Below are 21,768 nucleotides of genomic sequence, written 5' to 3' on the forward strand. Positions count from 1 at the left end.
AAAATTTCATCTTAATTGGAGTTCGTTTATTTCAGTTTCGCATCAGAGAACTGAATTTCGTGCTCCTGAAATCAGCACTTGATAGCGACACTGATTTGGACCGATCCGGACTTTTCGGTGTCCGATCTGTGATCCGTTTGTTTTGCTGGTCTCATGTGAGTCTTAGGAACATTTTGTAATCATGAGATCACTGGTTTGCTGATGTGTTTTTGGTTTGAGCGCTTACTTCATCTCAATTGAAGTGAAGTGTGTGATCATTTTTAGTGTTTGACAACAAAAATTAGATTGTATTCTACCCACCTCTCTAGTCGCCTCACCAGTCTGTCAAAATAATAGGAGGCTTTGTTGTATTTTGGCTCTGCAATCTTGTCTCTTGTAGTGCAAGAAAATAGACCACTATATCGAGATCAAATAGTAATGCAGAGTATAAGACTTTGGCAAATGCTACGGTAAAGATCAAGTGGATTCAGATCTTACTGTAGGAGTTAAAGATTGAGAGTCCAAAGACAACATGTCTATTGTGTGACGGTACGGGAGCAAAATATTTGTTTTCCAATCCCATGCTTCATGCCCGAACTAAAGATATGGTAGTGGTTGCTTTTCATTTTTTAAGAGAGAAAGAGATACAAAAATAAGCTTCTTGCGAATGATTTTTTACCCTTCAGATGATATAATTTAACCCTTCGCAATTTAAGAGAGAGGGAGAGAGAGAGAGGGGTTGGGCCGCAGTTGGGGCCGGCCGGCCGGCCGGCCAGCAGCCGTTGGCGCACACTAGGCAGTGGTCACTGGCGGCACCATGCGCGCGCACGCAAGCAACAGCGCAGCGCGCTGTGTGAGGCATGCAGGGAGGGGTTTCAGTTGGGCACGCAGAGCGGCCACTGTTAGCGCACAGGGGCGTCTGCCCCGGCACGGCGAGACAGCACAATAACTCCCCTCTCGTCAGAGAGCGAGCTAGCTAGCTAGGGTGCGCATGGACGAGGACGATCCATGGCACACAATGGTCGTGCCATGCATGCGGCTGGACGTGTTGGCCGGCCGGCTGCCTGACCTTTTGTGCTCTGCTGCCTTGCATGCATGCATTGGATTGGATCTCGGCACCTAGCTAGCTAGCTCGGCCGGCACGCCGGCCCCGTGGAGACTGTTGCTGCTGGCTGGATGCCTGGATCAACCATGTTCGATCAGTGTGGTCTGCACCAGCCAAGTGCAAAGGAAAGCGCGCAATCGTGGACTCGTTGTTTGCATTGCAGTTATTACATGGCATGCAGAAAGAATGATGGATGGCGTACGTACGTACTACTGCGCCGTGTCACTGTGGATGAACATGAGCGTGGTGACCATGCAATTTGGTGCCGGCCGCCCGGGTCGGCGTGAACACGACACCGTCGCCACGTTCGCACCGAGGAGCGCTTCTGACCTGAACCAGACCGCCATCATGCGTGTGCAGCATGGCCTGCCCTAGGCCCGGCCGTATCCACGCCCATGTGCGCGCTGCGGTCATCAGAATTCCATGCCATGCGTTCCTGGAAGCGGGCCGGGCGTACGTACGTACGTGGCGCGCGTGCGTGTACACGCGAGGAACGCAAGTACACACAGTCTGCTCGATCGAGATCGATGCATCGCCGCGGGTTAGCTAGCGCTGATGAGCCGTTGCTTGCATGCATGCATCATGCATGCCTGCCTGCCTGAATGTGCTGCGAGTCTGCGACGACGACCGCTTCGATGTATAGATGAATAGATCTCATCATTTATTCGCATGCATGCATGCACGGACGATGGAACGCATCGATCGATCGACCAGCCCATCTGCAGGGCTGCAGATGATGATGGGGTATACATGTACCCGATCAATCAGGGCATGCATGGCCTTCCATGCATGCAAATAAAGCTGAAGAAAACGAGTGGTTGCTGCTCTGGCTGCCTCTGGCTATGGAAATAGGCGTTATGCCGCTTCGGAAAACTTATTAAAGCTTGAAACTCCATGTTGATCCGGCCACATATATATATATATATATATATATATATATATATATATATATATATATATATATATATATATATATATATATATATATATATATATATATATATATATATATATATATATATATACACACACGTTGAGGTAGATATATGGATGGGGAATGGGAGTTCACTTGGCTATGCGTAAAATACAAGGACCCACCTACCTAGCTAGCTAGGTGCCTGATGAGTATGTCAGAGCAGCAGATCTAGCACAAAGGCACCCCTGTGTCCTCGCTGTGCTTGCATCAACGCTAGCTGCCTCCTCCATCAGGTGGTCGCAAATACGTACACGGTGTCCCCGCTCGGCAGCCAAAAGATGATGAGGTAAGCCTGGAGGATACGGGCGAAGCCAAGCGGGGCCGGGCAGGCCGGCCGGCAACGTGCAAATATTCGCGACGGGGCCCGGCCCGCCTGCCGCGCGCTTCCTTCCTGCCTGCCTTCCTGCATCCATCGGCGCCTGCCACGCTGCCTTCCTTCCTGCTAGACAGCGGTTACGGTTACGGGTTACCATTTGCACGCAGCGCAAGTCAGAGTGAGTTGTGTGTGTAATCTGCCTTGGCCCAACTGATCTTGCATTGCTGCCCATGCAATCTGCTCGGGAAACATAAACCCGGCCCAACCCGCGAGTCCGTGGCCCGGTAATAATACTACAGATTCAGTTTCAAAGACGACATGTCAGATGCAGGTCTCAGTGTGCCAAGTTTACTGGGAAAATAAATGTTGTAGATCTTGAAAAGTTATACAACTTTTTACTTGACAATTTTTTAATTTTAATTTATTTAATGTCTCAAACAATTGATTTTTTCTCGGTTACAATATATGAAAAAAATAAAACGTAATATAGACATATTTGACATAGGGTGTAGTTGTAGAGGTCACCTAACTTTTTTGCAAATTGGCCCTTTTCGGGTTTTTTTCCCACATTTATGCCCCTGGCAGTTTCATTTCAAAAAATGGACCCTTAGCTCGGCGCCGTCATCATTGGCGTCGAGGTTCTGTGTGCCGGCGCCAATCTTATTGGCGCCTGTCTGCCTGACGGGGATGCCTCGCTGGACGTGACGTGTCAGGGGGTCGGCGCCATAGATCTTGGCGCCGACCCCCTGGAGGCGGCAGTACACGTGTCAGGGGGTCGGCGTCATAGATCTTGGCGCCGACCCCCTATATTCAACATAATTCAAACCCTAATTTTGACCCGCGCCCAGGGAGTTTTCGCCAGCCGCCGCGCCGCCTTGTTCGCCCCCGCGCCGCCTTAGCCGACGCCGCCCGGCGCCCTCCCACCGCGCCACTGCCTCCCGCGACGCCCCGGCCGCCCCGCCCCGCCACCCGCCTGCCCGCCCGCGCCGCCCCGCCACCGGACGGCCACGCCCGCGCCGCGCCGCCCCCGGACGGCCACGCCCGCCCCGCCCCGCCACCGGCCGGCCACGCCCGCGCCGCCCAGCGCCCGGACGGCCACGCCCGCGCCGCGCCGCCCCCGGACGGCCACGCCCGAGCCGCCCCTGCCCGCGTCCGGCCGACCCCGCCCGCGCTGGCCCGCCCCGCAAGCTCCGCCGCGCCGCCCAAGAAGCGCCGCCGCCAACGCCCGTCCCACGGCCGCGCCCCGTTCCGGCCAACCCCGCGAAGCCCAGTTCCCTCCCGGCGCCCCGCCCCCGGCCGTCGACACACTGCCCCGCCCCGACGCCCGCTCCTCGCCCGCGTCGTCGTCGTCCATCCCCGACCCCGACCCCGACCCCGACGCCCGTTATTATGTAAGCATTTTGTATTAATTATGTTAGATTGTTGTGCTATAATTTGTTGTTTTTTGAATGTGATGAATGTTAGTTATTGTGATAAATGCTAATTTGATTGAATATTATGAATGTGAGTCAAATGTGCATGGTTTTTATCCTCCCCGTGCAGGGGAGGTGCTGTCAAAATTTGCAATTATTATATATGAGTATTTTATAAGGTGGTTAGTATATTAGTGGGTGGTGGTTATATTTATACTTATTTAGGTACTAATTAGTGGTTTGTGGTTAGGTAATAACCATCCACAGTTTATATTGAATTTTTAATTGGTGTTTCAAATAGATGGACAATTTTTTGAGCTTGTATCATGGAGGCAATGTGGAACAAGATCCGTATGGAAATGCCAAGTTCATTGACATGCGACACGTGCCGGTACTATTCGATGGTAGACCCTCCTTGAGAGATGTGTTTACAAAGGCTAAACAAAAGTTAGGTTACCATGAAGCTGATGACATTGCGGTTGACGGAGTGCTTAATATCGGTCATCCACCAAATGTCATAAGACGAGTCATCCCAATTGATTGTCAACTGGATTGGGATAATTATATTACTTCGGCTATGAAGACCCATTTGCAACTCATGGAGGTTGTGGTGCGTCCGGTTGTAGTAGACCGTCCCCATGAAGACTTTGATCGTGCTATCGATGACGTGCCAACTGTTCCTGATGCTCAATCTGCCCCCAATTTGATCCCATTAAGTCAGCCAGGAGATGGTCTGCAGACAGATTTAGCTGCGTGTATCCCTTTGGCACAAACCAATTGCAGTAAGTCTTATTGGCATTACATCTTCATTTTGGACCATGAGCACTTTGCTCATTCCATTTGACGTGGGACTGATCATCTTGTACATGTTGCAGGAGAGACTCCTACTCTTGTGGTTGATCCTCAGCCTGAGGCACGTGGCTGCTTCGGTGATGGTTTTATTGCCTCCAACAGTCCTGAGTTTAGGAATGAAGAGGAGCCATATGCCTTTGCTATGGCTGCCGATTCAGATGATGATCGCCCGGTTGGTGAACTCACAGAGAGTGACATTGAGATGTTGCAACGTGTTTTTCCAGACGGTCGGGATCCTAGAGTGCATGAGTTCAGCGATCTTAGTCTTTCTCATCAGGCAAATGCAGAGGGCAGGGATGATGAGCTGCTTGACGCTCCTGAGGCCGGTCCTAGCATGATGATTGAAAAGGGTAGGGTCTTCAAGGACCTAACTGCCATGAAGAGGTGGTTGCAGCATTATGCAGTCTTACGTAAGAGGCCGTATAGAGTACTTCATTCGTACGAGAAACGTCGTTACACGGTTGTATGCGACAAGGATAACTGTTCATGGAGGGTTTGTGCTAGGATACAAAAGATCACCGCAAAGTGGAAGATAACAAAAGTAGTGGGGCCACACACATGTGCTGAACATGAGTTAACGATGAAACATCGCCAATTGACATCAACCCTCATTGGGAAGCGACTTATGGGAATACTGCAGTCGGAACCAAATATGAAGGTTAGGACAATCATGAGGATCGTGGAGAATGTGTTTGATGGGTACAAGATAACATATGGTAAAGCTTGGAGGGCTAAGCAGTGTGCGTGGAAGATGATATATGGGGACTGGGAGTCTGGGTACGAGCAGCTACCTGTTCTTTTAAATGCAATGAAGGCGGTCAATCCAGGCATGCATTATGAGTACATCCCTAAACCAAATGCATGGATTGATGGGAGACAGATATTCTTCCGTGCGTTCTGGTGCTTTCCCCAGTGTGTGGATGCCTTTCGGCATTGTCGTCCTGTCTTTTCAATTGACGGCACGTTTCTTCTCGGCAAGTACCAGGGCACTCTTCTAATTGCCATATCCGTTGATGCAAACAACAAGCTAGTTCCCCTAGCATTTGCTCTTGTTGAGAAAGAGAACAAAGACAGTTGGGGCTGGTTCCTGCGACTGGTCCGGATACATGTGGTTGGCCCAGGACGGGAAGTTGGTGTAATATCAGATCGGCACCAGGGAATACTCAACGCGGTCCGTGAGCAGATCGATGGGTACCCTCCTTTGCATCACAGGTGGTGTACTCGACACCTTGCTGAGAATCTTCTGCGTAAGGATGGTGTCAAGGATAACTTTGAGCTTTTCCAGGAGACATGTCGACAGCTGGAAGACAAGTTCTTTAGAGAAAAGTTAGAAAAGCTCAAAGTCGCAACAAATGCCGAAGGTAGAGATTGGTTGAATGGATTGATGCCGGATTTGGAGAAGTGGACGAGAGCTCACGACTTAGGTGGATGGAGATATGAGTTCCAGTGTAGTAACATGGCCGAGTCATTCAACAAATTATTGTTGGGCATACGTGGTATGCCGGTCACTGCTATAGTGACATTTACCTTTTACAAGCTTGTGGCATGGTTTAATGATAGACACACCCACGCAGTTGGATTGCAGAATGAGGGAGAGAGATGGGCTCCAAAGCCTAAGACCTTTCTAGAGAAGGCAAAGGAAAGGGCAAACACACACACTGTTGATTGTTTTGACTTACAGTCAGGGACATATGAGGTATTCCTTCAAGCTGGTACTACTTCTGACGGCGAGAAGATTTCAACAAAGAGGTTAGACTTAGGTCCTACGATAATAGGAGAGAAGATTGGCCGAAGTGCATGCATGGCGAGGATTGCTTGGTGCAGATGTTCGTTGAGGGTGGAATTGATGGAGGCCGGCGTTTCTTCAGATGTCCTTATGCATATGTACAAATTATTTTGTAGTCCTTTTTTCTAAATACTTTTGTTGTTCAGTGAAACTAACTATAAACATTTATGCAGCATTCATTGGTCAATGAGAATTGTGGGTTCACTCGTTGGGTAGATCCTCGTCCAATTTTTCCTCATGCGGAATACATATCCTACCTACAGAATAGGATATTTGATCTAGAGAGAGAAGTAAGCAACAAAAATGATGAGGAAGAAAGAGACACAAACAATGGTGGTGCTTCACAGGTGCAAGTATGCCCAGATCCATATTGTTGCTGCCCTTGTCACAACAAGAATGTTGGTCCTCCGTCGTCTCCACCGCACCCACAGCAGACACCAACAATGGGAGGATACTATGGGGAAGGGTCAACTCAATTTGGAATGTGGGAGCACTACTAGAAAACTCTTATGTATCAATTGCTTTCAGCGTGTTGATTATCTATTTCAATTGCTTCAAGTCGCCTTCAAGAATTGCTTTAAATCTACTTTTCATCAATTATGTATTTATGTAATTTTTCATCAATTTGAAGGTAATTCATTACGAAATATCATTGTTCGACAATACATATTACCGAATAATAAGTTCATTATTACATAACTTCAAATAAAACACCAATACTACTGAGTACAACGGGGCCATTTGCCTTTGCGAAATGCATCAGGGTTCTCCTCCATTGCTTCCTTTGCACGACGTGCACGCTCAAGCTTCTTCTCCTTATCTTCCCTGCATTCAGCAACACGCCTCATTTTCTCTTCGTCTTCACGTTGTTGCTCGGCAGCAAGCTCCTCTCGTCTTTTTTTCATCCTCTCTTTGTCCTCTGCATCCCACTTTTGAAGATTCTCCAGCCACTTCTTATCTTTCTCTGATATTTCTGTGTCAATCCACTGCTCAAAATCACATAGCGGTGGAGGAGTCTACAAAATGTGCAATTATTAGTACGCAAAAAAACATTTACAAAAACATTCACAAATGTAAACATATAACAAGACTATTCTCACCATTAAATTCATCCGACGTTGAACAATAGTTGGCTCAAATGCAAAGTTAGCACACATCCAATACCTCTGTCGATAGGTGTCATGATCTTCAGACTTATCGACCTTACAAGGATCACCACAAAAACACATAGGCACTGGAACACCACTTGGCAAAGGCAGCGGGTCGAAGGCAGTTCCGGTCAAAGGACCCTTCCTAAATTTCCATAAACTCTATAACAATCAGAAATATAATAAACTCACAAAATAAGAGGCAGATCCAAAACTTACCTTTGTTTAGCATATTTACCACGCCTAGACATCTCTAGTTTAGAAGAATTGAAATGAGCACAGCAACAAGCCAGACGTAGGGTACTATTTATAGGAACGTACCTCGGCGCCATAGATCTTGGCGCCGAGGTAGGCGTCGTTGACCGGGCGCCTACCTCGGCGCCAAGATCTATGGCGCCGAGGTACGTGCCACGTAGATCCAGGTCACACCGACGTCTGACGTATAAGCGCCAATAAGATTGGCGCCGGCACACAGAACCTCGGCGCCAATGATGACGGCGCCGAGCTAAGGGTCCATTTTTTGAAATGAAACTGCCAGGGGCATAAATGTGGGAAAAAAACCCGAAAAGGGCCAAATTGCAAAAAAGTTGGTAGAGGTCACACATGAGGAGGAGGTTATGGGTTCGAATCTGTTGACTATGAAGCAACAAATTCAATGCAAAAATGGTCAAATAATATTTTGTTGTTCTTTTGTTTTTTATTATTATTTTGTTGAGTGCTTTCCTTTCCCGACTGTTTTTAGACACTTGACAAAGAGCCCCTTGTCGACATTTTTTTTACCGAGTGTTCTTTGTCGAGTACAGTCGGCAAAGCCTTTGTCGAGTACAAAAAGGCCTTTGCCAACTGTCTGGGGCACTAGGCAAAGAAGGCGAGTTTGGTAGTGTTTTATGAACATAACCGAATGATCACTATACATGTGACAGGATAGAAATCACATGTAGTGGATTATATTAAAGGCACATTGCTTCATTAGTAATGAATAATAGTATTCTAACATAAACAACTTTATAACAAATCCACTAGTAAAGATCCCTTACATTTGACTAGTTGATCACGTGCCTAGAATTTGTCAAAGTCCTGGTACTCTTGGTGTCTAGGACACATGTTCTTCACCTTCTGTGTAGTAAGAGTACATAGAGGTGGGTGAAAAAAAGGCAAGGGTGAGTTCTTTCACACTAAACATGTACTGCACTTTGGGATAAGTGGACTGGTTGTATAGTAGGCCAGCTCATATGGTGGCTTTTAGTTGGTCAAGTTTTAATTTAAAAATAAAGAGGACTAATTCCCTTTTTGATAAAACCTTTATCATGGTGAACAGTATTGTTGGTGCCTTTATGGGGGCGCCAATCACTCAATACGAACTATGGCGGTGCTCTCTGCAGAGGCGCGGACGGTCCGCGGCCAGAGGCCGGACGGTCCACGACCCAGTGCAGGGGCTTGGGCTCCCTGCCTAACGGCCGGACGGTCCGCGCCTACAGGCTGGACGGTCCGCGCGTGCGCAGGGGCGGCGAAGGTCGCCGCCGGCGCCTGGATCTCGCTCCCGGGAGGGACCCCGTCGGGGAGGAGAGATCCTAGGTGTTGTCTAGGCCCGGTGGACCGACCTAGACTCCTCTAATCGACGTAGAGTCGAAGAGAAGTGGAGAATTTGAGGATTGGGATACTAAACTAGAACTAAACTAGAGCTACTCCTAACGCATAAGGTAAAAACGAGAAATAGACTTGATTTGATCGATTGTTGGGGGTTCAATCGACCGTAGCCCTTCATCTATATAAAGGGGGAGGTCTGGATCTGCTTCAAACTGTTTCCCGAGTTAAACCCGTGGTTTTAGGTAACAAATCCCGTGAGAAACTAGGAACCCTAACTGACACTGTGCACGCGCGGACCGTCCGCGCCACCACCGCGGACCGTCCGGCCTCAGGGCCGGACCGTCCGCGAGGCACTTTTTGGTTTCCAACATATGCCCCCTGCCTTTTGGTGAAGGTTGACGAACCAAAAGCTTATGAACTAAACCTGATGTAAGTCATCGGCTTTTCAATATGGAGATCATTCAATAAAGCACCAATGTATAAAGGCCGTTTCAGATTGTATCTTTCTCGACCATGACCATTTGATCAATGGATCAAAAGGAATAGAATGGAGGTGCCCCCCAGTCTGGATAGACAAAGGGACTATACATGTACCATGGATTCATCATTGTACCATTCCATGTTTGAACAGGATAATATACTAACGATGAGTAAACGGGTGGAAAGTACCCTGGTCTCATAGGATGAATAGGCGATGCTTGTTGTGTCGCCTTTCGGGTCGTTTTGTTTACCCATTTTGTTTTAGCAGGTGACTGAGGTTTCTTCATTGACCGATCACGTAGAACAGTCTTCTTGCTAGTATTCTTGGAGAGCAACTGATCAAAAGTAGAGTCAGCTTTGATCAGTCGACCATATGTGCTTTGCCGCTGTGTCTCTTTCCCTTTTAAGGCTTTGTGTGGAGGCTGACGCCTTTGGCCATAGGTGGACTGTCCGGCAGAGTTAGCCGGACCATCTGTCTGAGCATCGGATCGTCCGCACGTATGTGCCAGACCGTCCGTGATGCTCAGGCCAGGCTGTCGTGTTTGGCTTATTAATTGTGCCTACCCCTTAGTGCCTCCAGACTTTTTAGCCTTATCGTCCGGAGCCTTTCGAGCAATCTCCTTTTGTGATATATTTGACATGCGAGGATTGCCAATGATGATGTCTTTGCTTTTGCCTTTATCGGCCATCTCGGGCCGAACTAAGATATTTTTGCATGCGATATCTATTGTATTAACAGGAAATGGCTGTGTGTCCACTTGCATCTCCTGAAAATCCAACCGGCCCTCATTTATGGCCAATTGTACCTGTCGACAAAAAACATTACAGTCATTGGTGGCATGAGAAAAAGAATTATGCCACTTACAATAAGCACGTCTCTTTAATTCATCTATAGGAGGGATAGTATGAGTTAATTTAATATTGCCATTTTTAAGTAGCTCGTCAAATATCTTATCGCATTTGGCAACATTAAAGGTAAATTTAATCTCTTCTTGCTGATTCTTTTGAACCGGCTGTAAGGAAGAACATGCCGAAGATTTGGCCTTTGTTGGCCAAATAAACTCAGCGGTATATACATCTGTGGATTCATCATCTGAACTATCACGCTCTGTTAGATGTATAGTACGGGCGACCGATTTTGATGTCTCTTTAAATCGGCTTTCACAGGCTAAAGCCCGCTGATGTAGCTGGGCTATCAAAAAGAACTGGGTCCCATCTAATTTGTCTCTTAAGTAGGATAGCAACCCATTAAAAGCTAGCCCTGCTAGCTCTTTGTCTGCGACATGGATCTGAAAGCATCAGTTTCTAGTGTCCCGGAATCTCCGGATATAATCATTAACCGATTCTTCGCATCCTTGTCGGACTGAAGCTAAGTCAGCTAGTCCTAATTCATATTCCCCGGCAAAGAAATGTTCATGAAATTTACTTTCTAACTCATTCTAGGAATTAATGGAATTAGGAGGCAGGACGACGTACCATGCAAAAGCGGTACTAGTAAGGGATAAAGAAAATAAACGAACACAAAATGCTTCTCCATCGGCCAATTCGCCTAGGTGTGCTTGGAACTAGCCTATGTGTTCGTGTGTGCTTCTCCCATTCTCACCAGAAAACTTAGAAAATTCCGGTATCCTTACCCCTTGTGGTTATGGGACAGTGTCAAACCGGTGATTATATGGCTTTTGGTATGATTGCCCCACTCTGGCTACACTAACTCCAAACTTATCTCGGAATAGTTCAGTCATCTCTTCCCTAATTTTTTTCCATTGCACCCGGTGGTAGACCACCGGATCTTGGGCTGTGGGGCTCATTTGGTCGGGCATTAGTATACCGACCTTCTTGCCGTGATCGATCGATAGTGTTGATCAGTCTGTGATTGTATGGTGCGTTATGGTTTAAATATGTAGAGGGCAAAACATACTGCTGTTGTGGTGTGTAATAATTTGGTGCATGGTGTGCAACAACAGGTTCTGCATATGTGTATCCGGTTTGTACGGTGGTACATCCGAACTGGTCGGTCGTGTTCACCATTATTGGGGCACCACGCGGTAGTCCTGGTACGGCCCTGGACTGTCCGACATAGAAAGCCGGACGGTCCGCGTAAGGGTCGGACGGTCCGACCGCGTCCAGGGTCGCCGATCTGCCAAGCAGGGACAGCGGCGGTCCTAGGGCGGCCCCAGACTATCCGGTAGAGCAAGTCGGACGGTCCGCGTATGGGCCGGACGGTCTGGGCAGAAGCTTGAACGGTCCGACCGTGTTCAGGGGCGCCGATCTGCCAAGCAGGGATGGCGGTGGTGGTACTTGCCCTGGATATGAGTTCATCGACATACCATATAATGGTTAGGGCTGCAAATCCCCATTTGTTGCTGATGTATTAGACATAGATATCCTGTTTCTAATTTCATATGATGGAAAACTAGGAGCAACAGACTTCTCCAACGTACGCGTTAATTTTCTAATTGACTCTTTTAACCGTCCAATCTGTTGTTTCATTTGATTCTGCTGATGATCTACATACTGTTTAATAGATTGGATGTCGTCGGGTTTACTTACTGTCGGCGTTTCGAACCCGGGGGGTCCCTGGACCGACGAGTAAATTATCGTCGCGTGCCCCAGCCAAGATGGGTCGGCGCGAGACGGAGCGCGAAGGGGGGAAGAGAAGCCGGAGGGAGGCAGGCGTGAGAGGTGAAACCCGCGGCCTTCGTGTTTGTCCCGCGCTCAGGTCGGGTGCACTTGCAGTAGGGGGTTACAAGCGTTCACGCGAGAGGGAGCGAGCGGCCCTGCGCGAGCGCCGTCCCGTCGTTCTCCGCGCGGCCAACCCTCTGTAAGAGGGCCCTGGACCTTCCTTTTATAGGCGTAAGGAAAGGATCCAGGTGTACAATGGAGGGCGTAGCAGTGTTCTAACGTGTCTAGCGGAGGAGAGCTAGTGCCCTAAGTACATGCCATCGTGGCAGCCGGAGGGGTTTTGGCACCCGGTTCGTGTGGTGTCGTGGCCGTCGGAGGAGCGCTGGAGCCTGGCGGAAGGACAGCTGTCGGGGCTGTCGAGTCCTTGCTGACGTCTTCTTGCTTCCGTAAGGGGGCTGAGAACCGCCGTCATCATAGAGCGTGCGGGGCGCCATCATTACTTGTTTAGCGGAGCGAGCCAGATGGGATGCCGGTCTTGTCCCCCGTAGCCTGAGTCAGCTTGGGGTAGGGTAATGATGGCGACTCCTGTGACGTGGTCGGTCCGAGCCCTGGGTTGGGCGAGGTGGAGGCTCCTCCGAGGTCGAGGTCGAGTCTGTCTTCCAAGGCCGAGGTCGAGTCCGAGCCCCTGATTCGGGTGAGGCGGAGACCGTCGGCTGAGGCCAGGGCTGAGTCCGAGCCCTGGGGTCGGGCGAAGCGTAGTTCGTCGTCTTTCGGGGCTGAGCCCGAGTCCGAGCCCTAGGGTCGAGCGAAGCGGAGTTCGTCGTCTTCCAGGGCTGAGCCCGAGTCCGAGCCCTGGGGTCGGGCGAAGTGGAGTTCGTCTATGGCGCCTGAGTCCGGACTTGGCTGCTGTCAGCCTCACTCTGTCGAGTGGCACAGCAGTCGGAGCGGCGCAGGCGGCGCTGTCCTCTCGTCAGGCTGGTCAGTGGAGCGGCGAAGTGACTACGGTTACTTCGGCTCCGTCGACTGGAGGGCGTGCGTCAGGATAGAGGTGTCAGGCCACCTTTGCATTAAATGCCCATGCGATTCGGTTGGTTGGCGTGGCGACCTAGCCAAGGTTGCTTCTTGGTGAAGACTGGGCCTCGGGCGAGCCGAAGGTGCGTCCGTTGCTGGAGGGGGTCCTCGGGTGAGACGTAAATCCTCCGGGGTCGGCTGCCCTTGCCCGAGGCTGGGCTCGGGCGAGGCGTGATCGCGTCCCTCGAATGGACTGATCCTTGACTTAATCGTACCCATCAGGCCTTTGCAGCTTTGTGCTGATGGGGGTTACCAGCTGAGATTTAGGAGTCTTGAGGGTACCCCTAATTATGGTCCCCGACAGTAGCCCCCGAGCCTCGAAGGGAGTGTTAATACTCGCTTGGAGGCTTTTGTCACACTTTTTTGCAAGGGGACCAGCCTTTCTCGGTTGCGTTTTGTTCCGGTGGGTGCGCGCGAGCGCACCCGCCGGGTGTAGCCCCCGAGGCTTCGAAGGAGTGGTTTGACTCCTTCGAGGTCTTAATGTATTTCGCAATGCTTCGGCCGGTCTGGTTGTTCCCTCATGCGAGCTGGCCGTAGCCCGGGTGCACGGTCGGGTCCCAAGTTCTCGGGCTGGTATGTTGACGCTGTCAACGGTTTGGCCAGAGCCAGGTTTGCGAGAGCAGCCCCTAAGCCTCCGCACAGGGCGAGAGGACGGTCAGGAACAGACTCGACTCTTTTACATACGCCCCTGCGTCGCCTTTCCTCAAGGAGGAGGGGGGGGAAGCGCCATGTTGCCCTTAGAGGGCGCCGAACATGGTGTCTCCAGTGAGCTGCTGACGGGTAATCCGAGTGGACGCCCGTGCCCCATTTGTTAGGGGTCGGCTAGAGGCCCGGAGGCGCGCTCCAAAAGTACATGCGGGTGATCTGCTGAACCCGGCCCCCTTTTGACGGGGTCCGAGGGCTCGATGCCTCCCTCTGATGGGATTCCGTTACAAGATCGTTCCCGCTGGTCTCGGAAATGTCCTAGGGTACCTCGGGAGCGTAGCCCGAGCCTTGGTTATGTATCGAACGTACCCAGGGTCATCCCTCGCTCTGTGTCTGAGGCGGCTGTGAACCCTTCGAGGGCCAGCCTATGAACCCCTGATCAGTAGTGGGCGCGGAGCCCGAGTGGCCTGAGGCGGCCGTTGAACCCTTCCGAGGGGCCGGCCTTCGAACCTCTGACCAGTAGTGGGCGAGGAGCCCGAGTGCTCTGAGGCGGCTGTTGAACCCCTCCGAGGGGCCAGCCTTTGAACCTCTGATCAGTAGGGGGGCTCGGGGCCCGTTTCCTTCGTGGAGAAGGATCCCTTTCAGGGTATCCCCCTTTTCTCGGTCCCTGTTGTAAGAGAGAGAAAGAGGAAAAGGAAAAGGATACGAAATCGAATGATGTGGCGTACCTTTTTTGACGCGGTCATTATGGCGAAGGCGAAGCGTCACCCGCTTCTTCTGCCAAAGGTGCCGCCTGTCCTGCCGCAGAGTTAATGCGACGGGACGAGCGGTTCACGGGGCAGCCGTTGCGCGCGCGCGAGCCGTTCGAGGAACGGAACACGGGCGCGCCGTCTTCACGCCGTGGGAGAGGGTTCCCTTGCTGTCCCTGGATGGGACGTAAGCTTGGCTGACGACGTGACCGCTGCTTCCGCCCGCCTGCCATCGCCATTACTGTCGGCCCGTTTTTGACCGTATTGACCGTCGCGCCTGGCTGGCACCGTTGGGTCATACACAGGGTTGCCTCGAGTCGTGGTACTGGTTCCGCAGTCGAGGAGGCGCGGCAGTGGCGCAAGTGGCGGTGTAGTTGCTCGCACGTAGCAACCGGCGCGCCGGTTGCATGACGTGTGGGCCTGGGCCACCATGCTGGGTGCGTTGGAAGTCGGAGGGGTGCGCCCACTTGGCGCGGTTGCGTGCCGCCTGCATGGCTGTCCGCCCTTTAACACGCTGGTCTAGGCGATAGTGGAGGAATGCTTCTAACCGCTGGGCAGTTGCATGCACCGCGCGCGGCGGTTTGACTTCTTCTGCCCTGGGCCAGCTTGCATGACGCGCGGGACCCAGCCCTCGTGCCGTAGGGGGAGGATCTTGGAGCGTGTTGGAGAAGACTCAGCCCGCGATGGCTGAGGACGCAAGTGGGGAGAGTCGCCTTTAAAAGGAGGGTGATCCCCTTGAAAGGCGACCATGTCTTTGCGCCCCCTTATGCATCGCGTCTTTCCACCTTCCGAGCCCCCGGATGGGGAACTCCCGCAATCCTTCCGCCTTGTCGTTGGAGGAACGCAACTTCATGGAAGTTGGTACCTTTCAGCCATCGTTCGGCTTCAAGGATTTTCATCATGCAGCCCGGCCGCATCCCCTCGCCGGTGGTCACCCAAGACGGTGACCACCAGCCCCTGGGTGGGGAGAAGCAAGCCAGGCTGCGGCCTCTGCCCCTCCCTCAGCTTCAAGGACTTTCATCATCAGTGCTGGGGAGGGGAGTGCGGCGAGTTGGGGTCAGTCCCTGCGCGGGCGGCGGCCCGCTCCTTCCCTCAGTGATCGGGGGGGAAGGGTGTTCGCCGTTCGTGGTGCTGGCAGCTGCCGCGTGCCCGGCTCTTTGACCCGAGCGGCTTTGGAGCCGCTTCCGGCACCGCCTTCCGCCACGGCAGCCGGAAGAGGTTTCTCCGCCGACGAGATAGCCGGCGCTGCCCACGGACTGACCTCCAACTCTACGGCCTTCTGCTCGTCCTTGCCTCTCGAGTGAGGGCGTGGGCAGGGGCCTTATGGCAGCAGCATCCGCCCTGAGGTCATCGCTGCTGCTGTTCGCCCCCCCGGAGCAGAAGTCGTCGTCGTCGCTGTTGGAGCGGGCGGCGGCGAGCCACCCATCGGCCTTCTGTTGCTCCGCAGGCCCCCCAATCGTGTGGGGTTGTTTGTACCTGCGGAGGTGGAACCGGAGTTCCGTTTGTAATGGCATCTTGAATGCCGGTGTTTTGTTCATTGCGGCTGTCGGGGTCTGAACATGTATGTATTTTCGGCACGGAGCCGTGTTTTTTCCTCATTTCGAGCACTAAGACTCGCATGTCGGCTATCTGAACCGCTTCACCAAGAGTGAGTTGCCTCGTGCCAAGGTGACGAGTGAGGTGTCCGTATCCCGGAGGCGTAGGAGTCCCTCGGCTCGGTCGGCCTTGCTGTCCGAGGCTTCTCTTGCTTAGTTAAATGAACCCTCGGCCGCTCTTCGATGAGCCGAAGCCGGAGGTAGCGGTGTCGACACGGACATTGGCTCGAAAAGAAGATTTGGTCGGCCAGAGCCTGGTCGGGTCGTCCACTGGCGGGACCGACGCCGGAGTCGAGTTGCCGGGGCCGCGAGCCTGACCGATGTCCTCGGGGGACAGCTGGCTGAGGCCTTGGGGTGGCCGGCCGAGCCGTCTGCTCGAGCCGGATTCCTAGAGAAGACCCTGGCGGCGATGGCCCAGGCGTGGTGCTGATGTCGTCCTTCGAAGTGGGGATCCTCCAACCGCGTCGCCGTCCGAGGCTAGGTCAGACCCCGCCGAAGGTGTAGATGACGCCGAGGGTGCTGCTGCTCCCTTTAACTATTAAGGTCCGAGCCTGCAGGATCGGGTTATCTTGTAGTGTGCGTATGTTTTCTGCGGCCGCCGAGGCCCAAACACACTGTCGCCGTGTTGTAAAGCTGTGTTTCCTTTCCTCTTGTTTTGAGTATCTGGAATTATTTGTCGGTAACCGAATTGTTTGTCCGAGCGAGAGTTACTTTTCATGGAAGGCGATGAGTGAGGTATCCGTATCCCGGAGGCGTAGGAATCCCTCGGCTCGGTCGGCCTTGCCGCTTACGTGCACTCTTACTCGTCCATAGGGTTCTGTCACCGACGCAGTCGAGAAGGCCCGAAAAATCATTTCGGCAGAGGAGTTTTCGAGCGTGAAGACTTGTTCGGTCCGCGGAATCACTTATCCGAGCATGAGTTACTTATCGTAGAAGGTGATGAGTGAGGTATCCGTATCCCGGAGGCGTAGGAGTCCCTCGGCTCGGTCAGCCTTGGCTGCTTACGTGTACTCCGTCGTTTTCAGGATCCACTTTTGAAGTAGTCGAAAAGCACGAAAGACATTCTGGCAGAAAAGATCTTTTTCCGAGGAAAATTTTGCCGCAGAGGGGGTTCCCCCCTTTTAGCCCCCGAGGGAGGGTCGGGCTTTGCCGAGGCAAGGCTGACCTTTCCTTGATGACTAAACTTTGCGTGTGAACGAGGTATACGAACAACTTGAAAGCATCTTAAGGGTAGAAGCGACGTAGATGTCAGATGTTCCAAGCGTTGCTGTAGACCTCGGCTTGACTGTTGGCCAGTTTGTACGTCCCGGGCTTCAGAACTTTGGCGATGACGAACGACCCTTCCCAGGGAGGCGTGAGCTTGTGCCGCCCTTGGGCGTCTTGTCGCAGCCGAAGCACCAGGTCGCCCACCTGGAGGTCTCGGGACCGAACCCCTCGGGCGTGGTAGCGTCGCAGGGACTGCTGTTACCGCGCCGAGTGTAGTAAGGCCATGTCCCGAGCCTCTTCCAGCTGGTCCAGTGAGTCTTCTCGATTAGCTCGATTGCTTTGGTCAGCGTAGGCCCTCGTCCTCGGGGAACCGTATTCTAAGTCTGTGGGCAAGACGGCCTCGGCCCCATAGACTAGAAAGAACGGTGTGAAGCCCGTGGCCCGTCTCGGCGTCGTCCTCAGACTCCAGACCACCGAGGGGAGTTCCTTCATCCACCGCGTGCCGAACTGGTTGAGGTCGTTGTAGATCCGAGGCTTGAGTCCTTGTAGAATCATGCCGTTGGCACGCTCTACTTGCCCATTTGTCATGGGGTGAGCCACGACGGCCCAGTCCACCCAGATGTGGTGATCCTCGCAGAAGTCCAGGAACTTTCTGCCGGTGAACTGGGTGCCGTTGTCGGTGATGATGGAGTTTGGGACCCCAAAGCGATGGATGATGTTGGTGAAGAACGCCACCGCCTGTTTGGACCTAATGCTGTTTAGGGGTCGGACCTCGATCCACTTGGAGAATTTGTCGATGGTGACCAACAGGTGCGTGTAGCCCCCGGGTGCCTTATGCAAGGGGCCGACTAGGTCCAGACCCCACACAGCAAACGACCAGGTGATGGGTATCATCTGTAGAGCCCGAGCGGGCAGGTGGGTCTGCCTCGCGTAGAACTGACACCCTTCGCAGGTGCGGACAATTCTAGTGGCGTCGGCCACCGCCGTCGGCCAGTAAAAACCTTGTCGGAAGGCGTTTCCAACAAGGGCTCGAGGTGCTGCGTGATGGCCGCAAGCCCCTGAGTGTATCTCTTGTAAGAGCTCCTGGCCTTCGGCGATGGAAATGCATCGCTGGAGGATGCCCGAGGGGCTGCGGTGGTAGAGCTCCTTCCTGTCTCCCAGCAAGACGAACGACTTGGTGCGCCGCGCCAACCGCTGAGCTTCGGCTCGGTCGAGGGGTAGCTCTCCTTGGTGGAGATATTGCAGGTATGAGGTCTGCTAGTTACGGTTAGGCGTGACCCCGCTCCGCTCCTCCTCGATGCGCAGTGCCTCACCCTCGGGGGCCGAGGGCACCTCGGGCCGAGTCGAGGGTGCCTCGGGCCGAGCCGAGGGTGCCTCGGGCTGAGCCGAGGGTGTCTCGGGCTGGGCCGAGGCCTCCACGGGCTGGGCCGAGGCCTTCTCGGGCTCAGGCGTGTCGTCGGTCTTGACGGAGGGTTGATGCAGGTCTCAGGAGAAGACGTCTGGGGGAACCGTTGTTCGCCCCAAGGCTATTTTAGCCAGCTCGTCCGTAGTCTCGTTGTGGCATCGGGCGATGTGGTTGAGCTCGAGCCCGTAGAACTTGTCTTCCAGGCGCCGAACCTCATCGCAGTAGGCTTCCATCTTCTGGTCGCGGCAGTGGGAGTTCTTCATGACTTGGTCGATGACGAGCTGCGAGTCACCGCGAGCGTCGAGGCGTCGGACCCCCAGCTCGATGGTGATTCGCACCCCGTTGACCAGAGCCTCGTACTCAGCCACATTGTTGGACGCCGGGAAGTGGAGGCGTAGCACGTAGAGTAGGTGCTTCCCGAGGGGCGAGATGAAGAGCAGGCCTGCGCCTGCTCCTGTCTTCATCAGCGACCCGTCGAAGAACATGGTCCAGAGTTCCAGTTGGATCGGAGCTGTTGGGAGCTGGGTGTCGACCCATTCAGCCACAAAGTTCGCCAAGACCTGGCACTTGATGGCCTTCCGAGGGGCGAACGAGATCGTCTCGCCCATGATTTCCACCGCCCACTTTGCAATTCTACCCGAGGCCTCTCGGCACTGGATGATCTCCCCCATGGGGAAGGATGACACCACAGTTACCGGATGAGACTTGAAGTAGTGTTGCAGCTTCCTCCGCGTTAGGATCACCGCGTACATCAGCTTCTGAATTTGTGGGTAGCGGATCTTGGTCTCGGACAGTACCTCACTGATGAAGTAGACTGGCCTCTGGACGGGCAATGCATGCCCCTCTTCTCGTCTCTCAACCACAATCGCGGCGCTAACCACCTGAGTGGTCGCGGTGACGTAGATCAAGAGGGCTTCTCCGGCAGCGGGGGGCACCAAGATGGGCGTGTTCGTGAGGAGAGCCTTCAGGTTCCCGAGGGCTTCCTCGGCCTCAGGGGTCCAAGTGAAGCACTCGGCCTTCCTTAAGAGGCGGTACAGAGGCAGACCTCTTTCGCCGAGGTGCGAGATGAAACGGCTCAGAGCCGCAAGGCATCCTGTGACTCTCTGTACGCCTTTCAAGTCCTTGATGGGCCCCATGCTGGTGATGGCCGCGATCTTCTCTGGGTTGGCCTCGATGCCCCGCTCGGAGACGATGAACCCCAAGAGCATGCCTCGGGGAACCCCGAAGACACATTTCTCGGGATTGAGCTTCACGCCTTTCGCCTTGAGACATCGGAACGTCGCTTCAAGGTTGGAAAGGAGGTCGGAGGCTTTCCTCGTCTTGACTACGATGTCATCGACGTAGGCCTCGACCGTTCGGCCAATGTGTTCGCCGAACACGTGGTTCATGCACCGTTGGTACGTTGCACCCGCATTCCTCAAACCAAACGGCATGGTAACATAGCAGTACATGCCGAAGGGTGTGATGAAAGAAGTCGCGAGCTGGTCGGACTCTTTCATCCTGATCTGGTGATACCCCGAGTAGGCATCGAGGAAAGACAAGGTTTCGCACCCAGCAGTGGAATCCACTATTTGATCGATGCGAGGCAGAGGGTAGGGAACTTTCGGACATGCTTTGTTCAGACCAATGTAGTCTACACACATCCGCCATTTCCCTCCTTTCTTTCTCACAAGCACAGGGTTGGCAAGCCATTCGGGATGGAATACCTCTTTGATGAACCCTGCCGCCATTAGCTTGTGGATCTCCTCGCCTATGGCTTTGCGCTTTTCTTCGTCGAATCGGCGTAGAGGCTGCTTCATGGGTCGGGCTCCAGCTCGGATATCCAGCGAGTGCTCGGCGACATCCCTCGGTATGCCGGGCATGTCCGAGGGACTCCACGCGAAAACGTCGGTGTTTGCGCGGAGAAAGTCGACGAGCACTGCTTCCTATTTGGGATCGAGCTTGGAGCCAATCCGGATCTGCTTGGAGGCGTCGCTGCTGGGGTCGAGAGGGACGGATTTAACCGTCTCCGCTGGCTCAAAGTTGCCGGCGTGGCGCTTCACGTCTGGCGCCTCCTTAGAGAGGCTTTCCAGGTCGGCGATGAGGGCCTCGGATTCGACGAGGGCCTCGGCGTACTCCACGCACTCCACGTCGCATTCGTACGCGTGTCGGTACATGGGGCCGACGGTGATGACCCCGTTGGGGCCCGACATCTTGAGCTTGAGGTAGGTGTAGTTGGGGACGGCCATGAACTTGGCGTAGCATGGTCTCCCCAGCACTGCGTGGTAGGTTCCTCGAAACCCGACCACCTCGAACGTGAGGGTCTCCCTTCAGAAGTTGGAGGGTGTCCCAAAGCAGACGGGTAGATCGAGTCGTCTGAGGGGCTGGACGCGCTTCCCGGGGATGATCCCGTGGAAAGGCGCAGCGCCTGCCCGGACGGAGTGTAGATCGATCCGCAGGAGCCCGAGGGTCTCGGTGTAGATGATGTTGAGGCTGCTGCCTCCGTCCATGAGGACCTTGGTGAGCCTGACGTTGCCGATGACAGGGTCAACAACGAGCGGGTATTTCCCCGGGCTCGGCACGCGGTCGGGGTGGTCGTCTTGGTCGAAGGTGATGGGCTTGTCGAACCAGTCTAGGTAGACTGGCGCCGCCACCTTTACCGAGCAGACCTCCCGACATTCTTGCTTGCGGTACCGAGCCGAGGCGTTCGCCACTTGCCCACCGTAGATCATGAAGTAGTCATGGACCTCGGGGAACTCTCCCGCCTTGTGATCTTCCTTCTTATCATCGTCGCGAGCCCTGCCACCCTCCGCGGGTGGCCCGGCCTTGTGAAAGTGGCGCCGAAGCATGGTGCA

The 21,768-nt window shown here is 53.4% G+C and overlaps 1 protein-coding gene across 1 annotated transcript; it reads right to left on the reverse strand.

Annotated features, from left to right (window-relative positions):
• Positions 1-7,065: 7,065 nt before the first annotated feature.
• LOC103641469 (uncharacterized) lies at positions 7,066-7,922 on the reverse strand. Its single transcript, XM_008664820.4, has 3 exons — positions 7,794-7,922; positions 7,527-7,719; positions 7,066-7,442 (listed from the first exon to the last, which is right to left on the reverse strand). The coding sequence occupies exons 1-3, from the start codon at positions 7,904-7,906 to the stop codon at positions 7,146-7,148; spliced, it is 603 nt and encodes a 200-aa protein (XP_008663042.2). The 5' UTR covers positions 7,907-7,922; the 3' UTR covers positions 7,066-7,145.
• Between the last annotated feature and the right edge of the window lie 13,846 nt (positions 7,923-21,768).

This window comes from Zea mays, chromosome 9 (assembly GCF_902167145.1).
Source record: "Zea mays cultivar B73 chromosome 9, Zm-B73-REFERENCE-NAM-5.0, whole genome shotgun sequence".
NCBI lineage: Eukaryota > Viridiplantae > Streptophyta > Magnoliopsida > Poales > Poaceae > Zea > Zea mays.